General features: G+C 38.8%; 4 protein-coding genes across 5 annotated transcripts; 1 reads left to right on the plus strand and 3 right to left on the minus strand.

Moving 5' to 3' along the window:
• Positions 1-616: 616 nt before the first annotated feature.
• LOC125218726 (protein WVD2-like 4) lies at positions 617-3,156 on the plus strand. Its single transcript, XM_048120465.2, has 8 exons — positions 617-774; positions 950-1,489; positions 1,567-1,619; positions 1,727-1,807; positions 1,925-2,009; positions 2,107-2,178; positions 2,275-2,382; positions 2,574-3,156. Exons 2-8 carry the CDS (start codon positions 971-973, stop codon positions 2,895-2,897), a joined length of 1,242 nt encoding a protein of 413 aa, XP_047976422.1. The 5' UTR covers positions 617-774; positions 950-970; the 3' UTR covers positions 2,898-3,156.
• A 3,806-nt stretch (positions 3,157-6,962) lies between these two features.
• On the minus strand, positions 6,963-9,554 carry LOC125222081 (fasciclin-like arabinogalactan protein 17). Of its 2 annotated transcripts, XR_007176467.2 has the most exons (3): positions 8,140-9,554; positions 7,294-7,442; positions 6,963-7,197 (listed from the first exon to the last, which is right to left on the minus strand). XR_007176467.2 is itself a non-coding variant. In XM_048124513.2 (2 exons), the coding sequence occupies exons 1-2, from the start codon at positions 9,398-9,400 to the stop codon at positions 7,369-7,371; spliced, it is 1,335 nt and encodes a 444-aa protein (XP_047980470.1). In that variant the 5' UTR covers positions 9,401-9,554; the 3' UTR covers positions 6,963-7,368. The 2 variants fall into 2 exon arrangements, 1 of the variants encoding a protein (XP_047980470.1); XM_048124513.2 differs by having other exon boundaries at positions 6,963-7,442.
• Positions 9,555-13,533: 3,979 nt separating this feature from the next.
• LOC125222082 (uncharacterized) lies at positions 13,534-14,716 on the minus strand. Its single transcript, XM_048124514.2, has 2 exons — positions 14,428-14,716; positions 13,534-14,353 (listed from the first exon to the last, which is right to left on the minus strand). The coding sequence occupies exon 2, from the start codon at positions 14,269-14,271 to the stop codon at positions 13,774-13,776; it is 498 nt and encodes a 165-aa protein (XP_047980471.1). The 5' UTR covers positions 14,272-14,353; positions 14,428-14,716; the 3' UTR covers positions 13,534-13,773.
• Positions 14,717-18,044: 3,328 nt separating this feature from the next.
• On the minus strand, positions 18,045-18,681 carry LOC125185623 (uncharacterized). The gene is made up of 2 exons (XM_048082180.2): positions 18,445-18,681; positions 18,045-18,360 (listed from the first exon to the last, which is right to left on the minus strand). The coding sequence occupies exons 1-2, from the start codon at positions 18,581-18,583 to the stop codon at positions 18,176-18,178; spliced, it is 324 nt and encodes a 107-aa protein (XP_047938137.1). The 5' UTR covers positions 18,584-18,681; the 3' UTR covers positions 18,045-18,175.
• Positions 18,682-19,116: the final 435 nt, after the last annotated feature.

Genomic DNA, 19,116 nt, shown 5'->3' on the forward strand with positions numbered 1-19,116 from the left:
CACAATTTTGATCGTATTATTTTGCAAGTAAAAACATACTCCACGTACTATGATGCAATTTAGACATTTTATATTTTAGTTACAGCGATAAACTGTTTGGCTATAATTTGAACTACATATATTAATTTAGAGAGAACGGTTGATGAATTAATAAGCGTTTTACCATCCTACCAATTAATACGAGCAAACCTCAAAAGCATCTCAACTAATTCGAACATTCTAAAATCTCATCCTATCACTAAATTAAAAGTTAAGTAGAATGGTAGAGATTAAATGTAGTAGGTATTTAAGTATAATGAGGATGAGAAGAAAATGAATGATGATGATGAAATAATGATAATTCCACTTGTATAAGGCAAGGCCAGATTGAATACAACGTACCAACCGCAAAATCCCGTAGCCAGCGCCTCCAACTACAATCATACGGTTTGACTCTCCCATCAACGGCTAGCCTTCATTTGCGAGGAGCCTTCTCTGCCGTTGGATCGCCTCCGCCAACCAACAGGTTTTGACAACTCACGATCGACGGTTGGTGGTAACAGGTCACTGTGGGGCCAATCACGTCGAGCCACGTCGGTCACCCCCCTAAACCATCAGCCTCCCACGTTCTGCTACAGTTATCCATTTTTGCCCCTCTTCATCATAAATTCTCCAATCAAAACTCACTCATCTCTCCCCGTCCGTTTCCAAACATACATTCCTTCCCACCTTTTTAATTGCACAATACAACAAGATTCCACCGCATCTCCTCACTTCCCGCAATCCACTTCCAAGGTAATCAATCCTACTTATCTCATTTTTCTGCTTTTCATTCTTCCATCTTAACAATCCACGATCATCATCCAATCCATCACTCTTCTTTCTGTCATTTAGAGTATGTTACTGGATCCACTCTGAGTAAAAACTGAAATTGGGCTCATAATTGATTTTTAATTTTGATTTGTTTTAGGAATATTCGCTTTTTTGTGGAATGGAGTCTGAAAATGGGATTTGTGTTGAAGATGAAAAAAGATTAGTTCTTGAAAACTCTAATAGCGAAGGCTCGAGTGTGGATGTGAACAAGGAGAATGTGATGAGTGGTGAAAATGAAGTGGTAAAAGACAAGGAAGGCATTAGTTCATCTCCGCCCCAATTCGAATCATCTTCAACTGTGTCAAAGACTACTAAAACCTCCAATGCTAAAAATCCTAATGGGAGATCCAAAAAAAACAGTGAATTGGCCAAGAATCAATCTGATTCCAAAGGATCAGTGGCCTTTGGCCGGAGTAGGAAGCCAAGCCTGTCACAGTCTCTGTCCTTTCCGTCCAGAGGCCGTCACTCTGATCCGATGAAACGAAGCATTGAGGTGCATCCGGCAAAGCCAGAGCCTGGGAGAAATGGTGTGAAAGATAATGATGATGCCAAGGTTTCTGGTGGATTGAGGGCAGGGAAGGTTGCTGGTGGTAGACGTGCAACTTTAGCTTCGATGCCTAGTGCATCTCAATCTGTGGTGAGGTTTTTGCTCTTTCAGTCTTACATTGATGTGTGTTTGGGTGTTTTGTGCTTAGTGTTTTGGTTTGATTTCAGTCAGGGAAGCAGTTTCCTGGTGATGGAAATGAAATGAAGACTGAAAGTGACACGTATGTTGTTTGTTGCTTATTCTTGCTGCCTATGGTTTTAGCACATTGATTGCTCAATGTCTTACCTATGTTTCTGCGTAGTTGAGTGTGTTTAGTTGGTGATGCAGATTGGTTGAGAAGAGTTCGGAGCCTAGCAACGACGTGTTGCCTGTAAGGGAGGAGGAGGATGCTCGTTCCACTACATCATCGTACTAATCATATATCTTAGACTTTTTATAATGTTTTTTGAACTTCATCTAGTCCTGTGTTTTGTTCTGGTTTGTGTTTAAATTGAATGTTCGCGATTTGTTTTTACTGTTGAGCAGAACTCTTACTCCTCGGACACAGCAGAGGATGAATGTCTTAGCCTTCTCGTTCAGGTTGGAAGAGCGTGCTGAGAAGCGGAAAGAGGTAGAAACTAGAAGCTTCGAGTGCATCATCATATGTTGTTTAGTTTTGTCTAGTTTACTAAAAACATTTATGTCTTGGTGTGATGTGCCATCGTCAGTTCTACTCGAAGATAGAAGAGAAAATACATGCCAAGGAAGTTGAAAAGACTACTCTGCAAGCAAAATCGATGGTACTACTACTCTCTGTTTGTCAAATATTATAACATTAGAATTTGATTGTTTCGGTTTGGTCACTCTCTTTTCTCGTCTTTTATATGATATATCAGGAAAGCCGAGAGGCAGAGATAAAACAACTGAGAAAGAGCTTGACCTTCAAAGCTACGCCTATGCCAAGTTTCTACAAGGAACCTCCTCCAAAAAACGAACTCAAGAAGGTAGAGTGAATGAACATTAGAGGCTTATTGTGGGATGAAAATCCATTAACCTTATTTCTTCAAGATACAGAACTTCTTTAAAGATGTGTTTTATTACATAACATATGTCTACCTCAATAAAGTTCCACTATCATGATAAACCTTGCTCATGCATCATTAGTTTACTCAAATCCTTGCATTCCTATACATAGATACCAACCACACGTCCGATATCTCCGAAGCTTGGAAGGAACAAAGGTGCTGCTGCTCCCGCGTCTGCCAACTCCCTTGAAAATGATGGCAATTCTCCTAGGTCTCCCAAGATCAATGGTGTTAAAGGCATTGTTGCTTCGAAGAAGCCAACGAGAAGCTCCCTGCTCAAGCCTAAAACTCAAAATTCTCCCACAACTACAAAAGCGAAAAATGTGGAGACAGGGGTCCAAAACAATGCACAGACACCAGATAAAATTGGGGATTCTTTGCAGTGCAACGGATTTTCTGAGGCGGCGGCTGCTGATGTTAGCGTCGAAGCTTGAATTAGGTGATCAATCACCTTTGCATGCTAAATTTCAAGGTGTTTCAAACTCCATTTTGCTGTGAATACAGTTGGTGTATGTTGTAAGTTTGAGTCAAGTATATTTGTTCAATGTGGTTGCTGTTTAATTTGTGTATTATGTATCATAGTGGAACAAGGAAGTAATACGTTGTACGACTACAGTAGATGTAGGGATGCATCTACCGTCTGTAACTTCTTTTCTTCTCTCTCTCTCTCTATATATATTTAATAGGCTCTAATCATGTGTTGTTCATGGCCTCTACTCATTATACTGGAAATTTGTATATACACTTTTTCAAACATATATATGTTCATTTTACTCGTCACATGTGATTGTTTTCTTTATTTGATCTTATTTTGCCTTTGGTGACATAGGATTATTGGTCGAGGCCATTATAGTGATATTTACTTCTTTGACAAAGGGAAATAAGTAGAGTTTAAACTTGGAAAGGTACTCATGCCAAATATTCTTGTGGTTTCTATCCAAATATTCCATATATTCTTTTTTTATTGCACAAATATGTAGTATATGTATGTATACATAGAGAGAGATTATAATCATATGATAACATCGTTTCAAAGGTTAGCATATCATTCCATCTTTTGACCCTCCTATCTGCCGAGTGGCGACTGTTATTTTCATTGTTTTTTCAATGTAATAGTTTGACATTTCAATACAAGTTCATACCCTTATTTTTTAGATGATTTTGGTTATATAATATTTAGTGGGAACATTTTTTTCATTGTTTGGAACTATTTTTGAGCGAAAACACTCAAGTCCATAAAGGGCATTTAGTTAATATACTCTCTTCTCCATTTTGAAACAGAGGAAACATTTTTTTAGTCCCTAAACTATTTATTAGTATCAATTTTGGTCCGTAACGTTTAAAAATATCATCTAAAGTTCTTTAATTTTGATTTAATATATTTTGAACTACTTTTCACTGTTTGGATATTTTTTTAGGGCAAAACTATCCGCAAAGGCGTTCCAGTCTACTTGTAATTAGGGATGTCAACCGGGTCGGCCCACCGGGTTTCGAGCCAGCCCTATTTGGGTTGCGGGTCAATCGAGTGCGGGCTAGTCGGGTTGTGATTTCTTTCGGGTTATAAAAGTTCAACCCTAATCCTAAAAGCTCGGGTTTCGGGCTAGCCCAACGGGTTAATCGGGTTGCTACCGATAAGAATAACATGCGATCAATCCCATAAATAATGATGAAAATTAGTTATATTCATAAAATGTAAAATATTTAATAATGATAAACGTGAGATATATGCTTAAACTCAATCATAAACATGATCAAATACTAATATTTGAGATATTTCGTAAAATTTTAATGCATATTTTAGAAATTTAAATAATTTTTTTAGTGAATTTAAAGTTTTTAGTTTATTTATCAATTATTATATTAATAAAAATTCAATATATAATTTATATATTTAATATAAAAATTGAAAGTTACTTTTTTTTAGTTATCTATAATTATAAAATCAATCAATGAAATGTCGAATTAGGAGTAAAAATTGCAATAATAAAAATTTTATCGGGTTTCCGAGCCAGCCCATCGGGCTTTCGGGTCTGGCCCTAACGGGTTGCGGGTTAATCGGGTGTGGGCTAGTCGGGTTGTGATTTCTTTCGGGTTATAAAAGTTCGACCCTAACCCTATAAATTTGGCGGGCTATTCGGGCCAGCCCACAGGTTGCGGGCTACATTGACATCCCTACTTGTAATAGTCTGCTTGTAATGAAAGAAAGAACTTTCTACCACAATTCAACTTTTTAAATGAATTAACATATTTTTGCATTTTGTAATTGAATTTTCTTCATTAATCTCTCTCTTCTTCTTCTTAACATAGACTATTATTGTTGGTCAGTGTATATGCAACTTATGAAATTTTGTTCATTAATCTCTCTTTGCCAATAATAACAGTTTTTGAGAAGAAAAAGTAAAAAAAAGGGAGAGAGACGAAGAAAGTTGAATTGTGGCAAAAAGTTGTACTCCCTCGTCACTGAAAAATTGAGTCGTATTCATTTTTAGTCCGTCCCAATAAAGTTGAGTCATTTTTTTTAACAAAAGACAAAACATCTAATTAATTTTTTTATTCCATAATTTACTTTACTCTCTCTTATCTTTCCTACTTTTTTCATTTCTCCTATTTATTTAAATAAATTCTTAACATCGGTGCCCAAAAATTTTATCTCAATTTTTATAGGACAGAGGAAGTATCTCTTTTTCATTATATATAGACTGAAATGCCCTTCAAGGTAGTCACTCGAAAAATTATCCAAATAGTGAAAAAGTGTTCAGTAAATATTAATAAAGTTAAAGGATTTCAAATGATATTTTAAACGTCACTGACCTAAATTGATACCAATCTATAGTTTAAGGACTAAAAATGTCTTATTTTAAATGAAGAAAGAGTAAATTGCCTGAAATGCAATTATGAGCTTAGGGTTTTTTTTTTTGCAAAAATATAATTTCAAACAGTTAAAAATTCAAAAGATATTAAATTGAAGCTAAAAGAACTCGGATGATATTCTTAAACGAACTAAAATTGATACTTTTCCAAAATTTAGGGACTAAAAAAGTATTCTCTCTAATATTTAGTACTCCATGCATGTGAAAAGTTTCTACAAGCATCCTAAATCATATTTGGTGATATACTAATCCGCATGATCAATTGCTAACTAATTAGCAATCTTATACTAAAATTAAATTTTAGCCACTAAATTAGAAGATCTAGTGATTGAAATAATGTCACGTGATTATATTTTTAATTAAGAAAATTAATAAATAAAATTAGAGGGTATTATTGTCAATTCCCTCTCATTAAAATCATCTTAAAACTTTAAATTTACGAAATTCTCTCGATTTAAATTATTTTTTCGCAAAAAATATATCATATTAAAGATAATTTTATAAGGATTCCAACGAGATCTCAATTGCATATGTTCCGACGATGTTCGGATGATAAAATTTGATATTTTTCATTTTAGTTTTCGGATGATGAAATTTGATAACCAGATTTTTATCAACAAATATATCAAAAAATTTCAATAAACCATGTAAAAATCTCAATAAATATGTGTTGATATTTTCTTGTACTAGTGTTGATATTCTTATGTCATATTGTTGATATTTGTAATACACAATGTTGATATAAAAAAACATTTACGAAAATTATCATATGATAACATAATGACGATGTTACCCTTTTGTTGATATTTTGTCTACTATTTATTGAGATTCGGAAGATTTAATCTCATCCACTCATTTTAAAATCTAAGTATGGAGATTTGGTCTTGATTTTGGATTAGGGTGGTATAAGCATTAGAATATGACCCTACTACTCCTTCATATTATATTAGTAGAGTTATTTTGTCATTTTAATACATTGTATAGTAGTGGAATCAGTTTTGTTTTTAGTTAAATCAACACATTTCTTCTCACTTACTTTTTCTTACTCTAATCTCTACCTTTTCCATTTCATACTTTATTCTATCTTTACTTAACTCACTTAATACAGTTTTTCTTAAACAGTGTGTCGAAAATAAACGATTTCACTACCGCGGAACGGAGGGAGTAATATTTCTTTTATTAATCTAATCCCGTCAAAATCTTTCAATTTATTTTGCAAACTTGGCATACTTTGAAATCACAAATTTGACAAAATAAGCTTTTAAATATGAAATGTTGAGAACAGCCAAAATGATGCCAACACTAATGCAAAAGAATTTCCTTCAAAAGAAACTTAATATGCTAAAATATCACTTTCAGTGAGATTCAGACACCATCTGACGCCCCCGCGGCGTGACAAATAGTTTAAATTTCATAACTAAAATAATTAAGGTTAGGTTAAACAAACCTTCACAAAGAAATTAGATTAGACAAAACACATGGACTGAAAATTAGATTAGACAAAACGCATGGACTGGAAAAAAATTTCAAAAATGATAAAGTGAATAAAAAGGTCACAGGACTTGAATTGGAGGTTAATCATATAGTAGTACTAAAACACCCAAAAAAAGTGACAGCAGCAGCAATATATATCCTTCAAAAGGACTGTATTTTTATTGGAATACAATGTCGGTGAGCAAACTTACATACAATTAAAGAAAAAAAAAGAAATTGGATACTCTAATTACAGTATTTATGCCCAAATAAGACAAAAAAACAAAGAAAAAATAAAAATAAAAAATTCTCCTGTGGGGGGTTCGGAAGAACAAACAATTAAACACAACTATGTCCTGTCTCTCACCCCTTTATGTTGTTGTCTAATAATCTGGCATTATTTAAACAAAGTAAAAACTTTAAGTTAATTTGGGATAATTTCAAGAATATACAGAAAAACACGTAAACAAAAGTCCTACTCACTTACCTTTTTGAACCATCTCCTCCCCATCCCTTTATTCTTTTTTTGTTTTTTTTTTTTCATTTTTTCCAAGTGTGATAGTTAATGACAACTAGAGAAATGAGAATCCTGTCCAACAGCTCCAAGCATTTTGCATGTCACTTCCAATAGCTTCCCTGCACACCATATTATTGTTAACTATACAAATTAATAATCCTTCTACGTTTAAAAAAGCATATTTTAAGATTTATTGTCTACTAAATCAAATACTCCAAGTACAAGTCAAACAATCAAGAATTATTATGAAAAAATTGAGCCCACAGCTGGCCAAGGCTGGATGACTAATTGGGGCTAAAATCTGGTGGCCGACACTCACTACAAATTATCATACACCCTCGCACAAAATCCAGTTATCATGATTAGTTGATTACCAAATCCTATTATTGACAAAACCCACGAGGTCAATCCGTGTTCTCGACATCACTGGATACTAACCCTCCACCGACAGATTCTAGCTTCCTAATTTTCATTTCATTAATTAATTCAGATGTAAAAGAAATTAGTGAAAGTGAAGCCATAACTAACACCTTGAGACGTCCACTGATCAAAACTTAAAACAAAAGTAACTAATTAACTTCACCTAATCCATAAAACAACTTAACCTTGCAAGTCAATCTAGAATGGGTCTCTCATCTCTGCTTGTTTTAAAAGCTAATCAACGTCTGCGTGAATAAAAATAAAATAAAAAACTGGCCCTAAATCCCAAAATTCCATAATCAACCCAAATTTAATTAATCAATCCCTAATAATTACGAATTAACAAACTAAACCACCGCCGGCGTAAAAAGACAAAAACACAAATTCGAAAGATACCTCTTCTCGGCTTAGCAACAATCTTAGCGGCGGGAGCAGCTTTCGGCGCGGCAGTGCCTTCCTCCGCCGGAAACAGAACTCCGTCGATTCCCTGAACGGAAATCCTACCGTCGGTGTAAATATCGGGGTCGAATAGATAAGCGGATCCTTCGCCCCGCCCGAATTTAACGGAGCCGTCAGCCTCCTCCGCCGCCACTTTATGCGGCAATCTCAGCGTATCGTAATTAACCTTCCCGAATCTCCGCACCGAATTGTACATACTCTCCTCCGTTTGGTATTCGGGGATCAGATGATAATACATGATCTGCTCCGGCGCCCCGGGCTCGCTGAGCTGCTCGGTGGTCAGCTTGGCCATAGCCTCGTCGTTGGGGGCTAAAACCGTCAAAACGTAACCCTCGGAAACAAGTCTGCCCATCTCAGTTGCTAATGAGGTGAGATTGACCAGAATATCGGCCAGCTCGTTGTAGCCGCCGTAATGCAGGAGCGTTTGGATGAAGTCCTTCACCTGGCTCTCGCCGTCGAAGTGGTGGTGGGGCCCGCCGGGGCCTGGGGCGGGGGCGGGGGCCAGGGAGGGGCCGGGGGCCATGGCCTCGAAAATGGGGAGGGCGGGCGCCCCGCCGGCGGGGACGGGCGGCGCGGGCTTTTTCAGGCGGTGCGTCCGCGGGTCGACCTCCGGCGCGCCCTCCGGGATCACGGCGGAGGTGGTGCGGAGGCTGCGCCGGGCGTTGAAGTCCTGCTGGACGGATTTCGGGATGAGTAGGCGCTCAATGCCGTGGATTACTCCGTCGGGGCGGATGATGTCGTCGGATTTGATGAGTTTAGCGGTGCTCACGGTTTTGTCGCCGTTGAGGGGAATGTTCTCGCGGCAGAGGGTGGTGTGGTGGAGGGGCTTGTCGGGCCAGTGATTGGACTCAATGCGGGCGGGGATCATGTGGAAAAGCAGGAGATTTTGGAGGGATTTTAGGTTTCCGGGCTCGAGAAGGAAGCGCTTGAATTCGGGGTCCAATTCCCGCTCCAGCGCCTCATTTCTGGGCGCGAAAATGGTGATGTTGTGTTTGGCGACGGCTTCTTCGAGGGTCTGGAGGAGGAGGGCCTTCTCGACCAGCTCCGAGAGCTCAGTGTAGTGAGAGTCTAAGAGAGCGACGAGGACGGAGTTGGAATTGATCTGGGCGGTGGAGTTTGAGGGCTTGGCGGTGGGATTTTCCGGTAATGCGGAGGCGAGGGTGAGAAGGAAGAGGACGCCATAGATCTGACAATCCATGGCGTTTGATGAATTTTGGGCTCTGTGTGTGTTGTTTCTCTCTCTAGAAAGGGCTTTATTTAGGTGGGGGGTTTGTTTCTCTACTGGAAAAATGTTGAAAATGTGGACTTGCTTAGCTTTGGATTGTGGGGAATGGGATGTGCATTTGCTAGTTTGGTGGAAATATTAAACTACACCATAGTCCTCGATACTAAATTTCTAATACTGCTAAACAAAGGGGGGAAATAATTATTGAAATATCGGTCTTATTGTACTAACTAAAAAAATATTGCGTGATTTTTGATATAATATAGGAGTAATAATTTATCGAAATATTTCAATAAAATAAGGATATGAATTTTTGTATGCAGTAGTATACCGTGGCATAACAAAATTTGGTAATACCATAATCTGTGTATGTTATAATGCTAACTTTGTGTTAAATTAGTAACTTGTTAATTCATCAACGCAATGTATTAAAATATCAACTAAGTTTATGTTGACATTTAAATTGTATCGTGTTAACATTTTTAATACACTGTATTGATAAATTAACAGAGTTAGCAACTTTAAAAAGTTAGTCACAGATCACATCTCTACGGTAATTACCATATATGTTGATAATAAGGTATATAAGACATACTGTATAGGGTATATACTGAATTTTTCATATATACTATAAAGTATAATTATAATCATAAAATATAGTACTCCCTCCGTCCCGCTTTAGGAGTCCCGGTTGATCAATTTTGGGCGTCCCGCTTTAGGAGTCCTGATTGAGATAAATTAATAAAAAATGCCTACAAAGTGTTAAAGTGGGTCCCAACATCCACTACAACTAATAAAAAAGTGTTAAAAGTGGATCCCAACATCCACTAAAGCACTTATTTATTGGACACTCAATTAAAAGTAGGTCCCAACATCCACTACAATATTTATTTATTACACACTTAAACACTTTTTTCTTAAAACATGCGCCCGACTCAACCGGGACTCCTAAAGCGGGACGGAGGGAGTAATTAATAATTTTAAATTTTCTATTGTCATTGATGTTCGATATAACCAAAGATATGGTATACCGAGTTTTAGTAACAACATATCGAAATTGATGTACCGTATCAGTTTTGAAGTTTGTAATATTGAAAATACCAAAAATCTTGGTTATTTAAAGGTATATGATATAGTTGTGTTGGTAAGGTATATCGTACCAACCCACACCTAACTAAAACTAGCATAAGGTATATATGTAAGAGCACTCCCAATGGTCTCCCTTATTTCTCCCTAACTCCTGTCACATCAGCGCCACATCAGCACCAAAATTTATCCCCAGTTTTTAGCCAACTTTTAGCCAACTGCTCCAATGGTTTCTCCCTTATTTCTCCCTAACTCAACATTTCATTTTTACATCATCATTTTTAATATTATTTAATTTTCCCTACAAATGTGTTTAATAAATAGATTTATAAATGAACAATTCGTCGTTGTATTAATCATTGGAAAATATAATACAATGAGAAAAAAAAAACTACAAATAAAAAACCATAAAAAACAAGGATTTAAAAAACTAAGAGGGAGGAGCGTCCGGCGAGAGGCCCATCTTGATCTTCATATTTTGGATGGTCGACCAGAGGGACTGCTTCTCTTCTGGGGTTCCGCCGCTGGTGAAGTACAGCGTGTAAAACTGCGCCAGAGTGGCGGCATTGGAAGAGAACGTGGCTTGTTGTAAGAACGGGGATTCCGACTGGGCATCTGACGATGTGCCCTTCCCCTTCCGCCTCCCCTTCGCCTTCTTCGCTCCCACAGGGCGCTCGTGCGGACCATCCTCAGACAAGTCGATGGGGATCGCGCTGCCCTCACTCTCCGCACCGCTAAGTCGCGAGCGCACCGATTTCCCGTGCAGCGCGCTGTGCATCCCCGTCCGGAATTTGGGGAGATCCTTCAGCGTCTCATAGATGTTCCAATACTTGAAGCCCTTCGTCAAGTACTTGCCACTATACCTCTGCATGGCCTCATCTCGGACCATGTGCTCGTTCTGGCCACTCGTCATGTTCGTCACCAAGTTAGAGTATATACCGTTGAAGTGGCCGCAGTCCCTCATGAGGCGCTCCCAATGCCGGCGAATCGCCTCGCTGCCATGGTCCTTCATCGAGGCAGTCTTGTTGGTCTTGTACTTCTCCGCAACCCGCTCCCAGAAAATGAGCTCAGTCTGGTAGTTGCTGCGCTCCGAGTCTTGCGTCGTGTCCGCCCAGCAGTTGGCTATAAGCTCGGACTCTGCCAGAGTGTAAGTAGTCCTTGCCCGCTTCGGCTTCTCATCGGAAGCCGTATCAGTCGCAGCCGTCGACTCCGGCGACGGCGCCTTCCCCTTCTTGCTCCTGGAAGGCGGGTCGGCGGGCGTTTCTTCCACCTCGTAGTCGTCCGTGCTGAGTGTCGGATCCGTTGTGTACGTCGCGGCCTGAGATCCTTCGTCGTCTGGAGTGGCTCCAGGGGTGTCGAACAACGATGTGACTATCTGGGGGCGATACACATCGTCGGTTGGAGAGGGCATGCTGAGGGCAGACTGGAAGTACGGAGAAAGTCTGCACACTGGAGGAGTCTGCAATGGGGACGGACCCGCATATGGATATTGGCCGGGAGGAGAACCCATCGACAACAACGAGGCCATCCACTGCTGATTTGCTTCATCAGTGGGGTTGGGATTTTGGGAACTCGACTCTTTGCCTTTACCTTTTCGAGATTTTTTCCTATTTGAACTCATAATTTTGAAGATTGAATATAGAAGATTGAGAAAATGAGATTGAAAATTGAGAAAATGAAGATTTTGTGTGATGAATGGAGGAGGAGGAGGAATTATATATAGGGGAAAAATAGCCTTTGGGTATTAAAAAAAAAAAAAAACGCCGGAAAACGCCGAACGCGCCTACAGTGGCCGGCGTTCATTCGGCGTTAATTCGGCGTTTTTTCGGGGGCCAACGCCGGAAAAACGCCGAATTCACCCCATTGACGGCGATTTCTCGGCGAAATCCGGCGATAAAACACCGGATTTAACGCCGCCGGCCATTGGGAGTGCTCTAACATCCCAACCACATCACTATATGTAACATCCCCGGCCTGGATTCAGGTTGTAATCCCCTCTGCGTCATTATTCTCCTAAATTTTAGGCTCAGATCACAACTCTTATAACCAAGCAGTCCCCATCGAGGCCCCAACTATTAAATTGCACTATTCACAACTCCAATCTATTTTATTTTATTATTTATTATTACTATAATATGAAAACTTAAACTATATTCTATTATTTATTTACATTTCTTATTATTTTTATTATTTTATTACTACTATAAAACGAAAACTTACTATAAAACGAAAACTTAAATCATACGGAGTACTACTAGTATTTTATTATTTATTAGTATTTTAAAATTCATGAGTACTAAATAATGTGATATATATTCATAGACAAATGGAATATAATATTAATGTTGTAGCCCCTCTCCCTATCTTCTTCCCTTCTCTCCCTCTTCCTCTTCCAAATGCCCAAAAAAAAAATTAGGGCCCAGGTCTGGCCCGAACCCCCTCCAACATCGGGCCGGGACGCACCGGGGCACGGCCCTGCATCCTCCAACCCCGAGTCGGGCCGCAATGGGGCGCGGCCTCGGGACTCAACTACGACACTAGGCGCGGCCTGGGCCTCTCCTCGCTCCCCTCCATCGCGCCAGGACGGTGAAGGCCCTATTGATCCCCCAACTACGACACTACGGCGCCGGGACTCAATTAGGCAGTTGGCTTGTGGAGATACAACAGAGTAATTTGATGAATATCAAGTATTCCGCTGCACATATTTGTGAAGGCCCTATTGATCCCCCAATTGCTTATGAATATGCACGACAGAGCTCATGGCTTTCCTAATATCTCAGTGGCTTGGAAAAATTATCCTACTACGCGGAGAGGAGCATAAGCGAACGGCGACAAGGGCAAGCACCCGACCCTGATCCTCGAAGCTGTTCATGACCAAAGATTTTGGATACGGCATGCTTTCTTTGGTGTGGTCGGTCTAACAATTATATCCATGTCTTGCACTGGACACTTATTTTCATTGATTTATCATCATACATATGATAATTGAGGATGAAGGTGAATGGGAAATGCGGACAGGCTAGAGACAAATAGATTGTGATTGAAAATTTGTATCCATACTGTGGAAAACACAAAGAGTTTCTTCACCTCCTATGCCAGTATTTACAAGATTGATTCAATAAAAATTCCAATCGAAAGCAAAAGCCACAAATTTTAATAACGAACATCTATACACTTTCTTCATCTTTTTTTTGGGGGAAGATGGAAGGTACCTATGTTTGAAGCGTTTAATTAAATTATTTTTTACAAGTATTTATTTACTAGATGGAGACGACCGATGTGAGGCCGGAGGCTTCGCTTTTCTGCGACGGAGTCCTCCAGAAACCGGCACCGTAGAATTTATTCACCATCTCTTTCTCGAGCTCAATCACCTCTGCGTTGTCGTACGGCGACGAATCGAAGGCGGTGGAGACGCTGCTATCGGAGCTTCCGTTCGACTGGAGCTGGAAGAAGTAGTCATCGTCGTCGCCGCCGCCGCCGCCACGCGGCGGCTGCAGAATCCCCTTCTTCAGCAGCCGGCGCTGGCGCTGCTTCCGCAGAGCCTTCCTGCACAGCCCTGCCGGCACCTTGTACACCGCCATCACAGCCAAGTTCAGAACCCCGCACGGGCAGCAGCAGACCACCGCCGCGCAATCCGCCGTCGCTCCTCCGGCCATCTCCGCCGCCCTCACCCGCCTCATTCCGCCGCGCGATGAGAAGTCGCCGTCAAGCAGCGGCTGCCGCGATGACGCCGGGGGCAGCCCGAATTGTCTCGTCATTGTGTTGGAATCAGTATTCGAATTTCTCAATTGAATTCCCCCTTTTGATCGCCTCCTTTCTTCACCAAACAAATCCAGCTAACTGCGCATTCAAATTGAAATTTGACCTAATTATGATCCCAATTCCAACCAAAGTCGATTCAATTTGAAATAGACCTGAAATGGTAATATAAATTTGAAGGTGAGAGAAAGATGTGCCATTGCCGGGTATAATGCTGTGGTTGTCGGCCGTGTTACGCGGTTCCGTAACACGGCGGTTCGGCGTAGGAAGGTGTATTCCTTCGATTGTTTACTATTCCTATTTCTAGGAATTTTTATGATTATTCCAAATATATGGGGGACTGATTCATATTTTATAATCTGCCTAAGTTACAGGAATAGCAATAATTATCAGAGGTGAAGAGAGGAGGGAGGAAGCCACAATCTGTTTAAATATATATGGCTGCTAATTTTTTATTTTAAAACGTCTGGAATGTGTGTCATAGACATATGCGAAGGCAGCGTAGGGTTTTGAATTGTATCCGTAGGCAAGCAAACACGGTTTAGCAGCTAGTCTTATTAATTAACGATCTATTTGTAACGTGTCTGACAAGGTGCATTCACGATAGCAAAACATAATTCCGTTTTGCCATTTTCATTTAACTCTTTAGCATGTTAGCACTTTATTCTCTAGCTCAAATATCTACATTATCAGCTCATACTAGGGGTGTCGAAACAGGTAACGGGCATTGGGTACCCGCACATCCGACCCGATACCCGTCGGGTATTGGGTACCCCAACAGAAACGGGTAACGGGTCGGGATCGGGTAATCATATTTGTGGTTTTGCGGGTATCGGGTATACCCGATACCCGCTCGGGATACCCAATAATCCCGAAAATTACCCGATTATAGTTAAGTATTTTGTAATTATTAATATTTATATAATTTTTAAACTATCCTGGTCATACTCTGATTTCAACATGCAACTTTTTTTGTCTTTTTTTCTTTATTAAAGAGCATACAAATACCAATTTTATATAGAATACACTACAATAGGGCATATGTACGTAGTAGCATATGTACAGTAGCATATGCTACACACACTCATTATATATACAGTAGCATATACATATACTTATTAAATTGTGGATGTTCAATGTCTAATCACTAATGATTTATGGATTTTTTATGTGCTTTTAGGATGCATAAAAAATACTAACATTACCACGGATGACGATGAACAAGTTGAAGATAATGCAAATAATAAACAAAAAGTTTTTTTTTTTTTTTAATCGGGTCGGGTCGGGTACCCGCTGTGTCGGGTGCGGGATACCCGACTCGGATATCGGGTAATACCCGACATAGTGCGGGACGGGTATCGGGACAATAATTTCGGCCTAAATCGGGTGCGGGTACCCGACTCGTCGGGTGCCCGTTTCGACACCCCTAGCTCATACCATGTTGCACCTCGCCACTATTTTTTTTTGTTTATCAATTAAAGTAAAATAACAAAATAAAATATTGTTAGTACAAACCTATCCCACATCGGACATTTGAGGGAAGTTAGAAGGTGTATATAATTTTTATCCAACCCCAATTAATTTGAGGCCTTTTGAGAGTAATCCAAAAACAAATCCATGCGGGCTAGACCCAAAGTGGACAATATCAAAGTAATGTTGCCGACGCCGACAATCCTGACAAGTGGTATCAGAGCCAGGTTGGCGTCGGGTCTGGTCCGATTTGCGAGACCCATGTTTGAGTGGGGCCGACGATCCGTCTGAGTCGGAGCCCATTATGTGTTTCGATGTGGTCTCGGTTTGAGGGGGAGGTTTGTTAGTACAAACCTATCCCACATTTGAGAGAAGTTGGAAGGTGTATATAATTCCTGTTCAACCACAATTAGTTTGAGGCCTTTTGGGAGTAACCCAAAAACAAATCCGTGCGGGCTTGACCCAAAGCGGACAATATCAAACTAATACTGCTGACGCCGACAAACCTGACAAATATATTGATGACAAAAAACAAATGTAATTAATTTTAAAAAAAAAAAACAACTACAACAGAAAAGAAAGTCAAAAATAAAAATAGAAAAAAAAAACATGAGAAAACTATATGTGAAAGAGAATGGAGAGGAGTGAATAAAATAGGTTACAAATGAGGTATATATATATATATATAGAAGTTGAAAAGTAAAAGTACATTGAAAAAAATGAAAAAAAAGGCATGAGATCGGTCGCGCCTACAATAAGCGTTGATCTTACACGACGCGGATGAAAAAAATGAAAAAAAAGGCATGAGATCGGTCGCGCCTACAATAAGCGTTGATCTTACACGACGCGGACGACATGTCGGACATGGACGAAGCGCCTTTGATCGACGTTTGAGCTGTAATGGGGTACGATCAAATCGTCCATCGACCAGTAGTGAGATCGTCTCCTATTGTGAATACTCTTAATATAAGTTTAAAACCTGTACCTGTGATTTTGATTTAGTCCAAATTCGATTTCTTGAATGTGAGCGGATTGATTACTTATTGTAAACAATTTATTATATTTTTTCTGAGCTTAAATCTTTTCAAAATCACAATAATTAATTTTTATTTCACTAGAAATAATTGTTATATGGTTAACGGCAGCAATAAACCCACCGTCAGCCACGTGCTCAAAACCGTAGAGGTGTGTAAGAAAAAATATCACTTTTTGAAATTGGTATGCTATTTTCTTACGATTGAAATGCCTAACTGATTCACAATATTTAAACTAGTGTTATTCCTCTTACGTTTAGTCAACTTAATGCATCGGGCCTTCATTTTTTTAATTTGCATATTGGGCCTTCGTTTTTAATGTTCATATTAGTACGGTTCTGCTCTATTAAATCCCACAGGCCCCAAGCATGATTATAAGCAACCATATAGTGCGTACATATTAACTAAATAAATACTCTTTCTCTTTAAAAATTAGATTACCTAAAAAGCACGCACACGATCCCATTTATTGATTTCTGATCAATCTTATATTTTTTATAATTGTAATATGGCATTACTGTTTTACAAAGCGGCGGCATTATATTTTGCGTGTTAATTAAAACACTAATACATCTGAAATAACATGGTTTTGTTATCATATCATATATTCATATTTGATTTTGTTATATTCATATCAACAATACTTGTTTTTTGTGCTCGGCGAATACTTGTACATCGCTCTTCAATCATAGTGTTCGGTAGATTTCACTCGCTATGCAAAAGCAAGTGTATAAACAATTATTAGTTGGAAAACAAAATATAATGTTTGTTGTATTGACAAATGTTTCTGTTGAGCTTCGTTCAAAATTTGGGCCAAAATAACGAAATTAGTGGTAATGTTCTAACTTAGCCACATGGGAAACCTTGGATGAGCCATGGCAGATTAATACTTTAGAGCAACCAAAATATTTTATCAATTCAATACGAAGATGCAACTGAACCTAAAGTAAATATTTAAATGCAAAATTTTAATATTATACGTACGGTTTAACATGCCTACACATGCTAACTTGAATTTCACAGAGTCAACTCATTCCAAGTCTCCGATCATGCGTGCTTGACTTAATGACTTTAGGAACAGCTCCAGCATAAAAAAAAATTATACTGTACTACTCCTTAACAACCATTTTCAAGTTCGAGAATTTGGATTAATTTTATCTGAAATTGAACTCTTTATCAATAGAACTTCCGATCCAAATCATCAATTGCAGACAATCTGTGGTTTGTATCATCTCATATGTATATACACGTGCGCAACACGAACAACATACTTACATACGTAGAAATTAGAAATTAAATGTTGATCATTTTACATCAGAGTAGAATGTTTTTTCAACCAACTAATTAATACTAGTACTAATTGACAAGCGATTAGCCGGCAGCCGCCCACTTTTCATCATCAAACCATACGATTCCTATTTTGCATAATCCCTTTGTACAAAACTTGCCGGTTTTGAGGCATACCCTCTAAAATTTCACCATTATTCCGCCAAGTTGCCTCCCGCCCCTCCTTCTTCACGTAATACTTTTCGTCTTTTGACTCCACGAACCTCACCTTCTTTCTTGCCACATCCTTTGAGTTCCCTAATATCAACGCGCAAGGAATATTTTTTTAAAAAAAATTAAAAAAAATTAAAAAAAAAAGTGTGAAAGAAGAAGAATTCGTACCGGTAGAGGTTTTGGTCTGAAATTCGATTTTGTTGATGAAATCAGAAAGAAGTCGATTGTGAGCATGCACTGCTAGGAAGACTACGCCTCCGGAAACTGCAATAGCTGCCATGAAACCCCTTCTCACTGAATCATCCATTTTTGTTGATTTAGTAGTAGTAATTGTTAATGTGAAGCAGCATTTATATATAGAGATGGTGGAAATGAAGTAGTACGATGTGGACAGAATGAATGTTGTATTTTCGACGAATGATTCAATGCGATGTGAACAGGGGAGATATAAAATTGTTGGTCGTCGCATTTTCAATTAAAGAATTAATCAACCTTGTTTCCACGAATTGACATTTTACTTTTATTTGCTAACCTTTTCTTTACATTGCCTTGTCTTCTTCCTTCAAGCTGGTGTAATAATTGAGTAAATATAATGCAATTTAATGTGTATTTAGTTTATTTTGTTAGTTATTTTAGGATCGGTGATTATGTATAGCTAGTTGTATATAGTAAAAATGATCGGTAACAGTATAATTAGTTTTATTTTATAGTCAATATTGCTATATTTCAATTTAAAATAGTAGTAGTAATTTTTATTTATTATTCCCTCTGTCCTAAAAGAATATGCACTTTGAATTCAGCATCGGTTTTAATGTAAAATCAATAAAGTAAGAGAGAAAT

Source organism: Salvia hispanica, chromosome 1 (assembly GCF_029641045.1).
Source record: "Salvia hispanica isolate PSC_SH4W2 chromosome 1, Shi_PSC_v1, whole genome shotgun sequence".
NCBI lineage: Eukaryota > Viridiplantae > Streptophyta > Magnoliopsida > Lamiales > Lamiaceae > Salvia > Salvia hispanica.

Bases quoted from the DNA above. Each gene is read 5' to 3' on its own strand.
- LOC125218726 (XM_048120465.2), top strand. From the start codon at position 971: ATGGAGTCTGAAAATGGGATTTGTGTTGAAGATGAAAAAAGATTAGTT. The intron at 1,490-1,566 runs GTGAGGTTTTTG...GTTTGATTTCAG, and splicing joins CTAGTGCATCTCAATCTGTG to TCAGGGAAGCAGTTTCCTGG. The intron at 1,620-1,726 runs GTATGTTGTTTG...TTGGTGATGCAG, and splicing joins ATGAAGACTGAAAGTGACAC to ATTGGTTGAGAAGAGTTCGG.
- LOC125222081 (XM_048124513.2), bottom strand. From the start codon at position 9,400: ATGGATTGTCAGATCTATGGCGTCCTCTTCCTTCTCACCCTCGCCTCC. The intron at 7,443-8,139 runs GTATCTTTCGAA...TATGGTGTGCAG, and splicing joins TGTTGCTAAGCCGAGAAGAG to GGAAGCTATTGGAAGTGACA.
- LOC125222082 (XM_048124514.2), bottom strand. From the start codon at position 14,271: ATGACGAGACAATTCGGGCTGCCCCCGGCGTCATCGCGGCAGCCGCTG.
- LOC125185623 (XM_048082180.2), bottom strand. From the start codon at position 18,583: ATGGATGATTCAGTGAGAAGGGGTTTCATGGCAGCTATTGCAGTTTCC. The intron at 18,361-18,444 runs GTACGAATTCTT...CGTTGATATTAG, and splicing joins TCAGACCAAAACCTCTACCG to GGAACTCAAAGGATGTGGCA.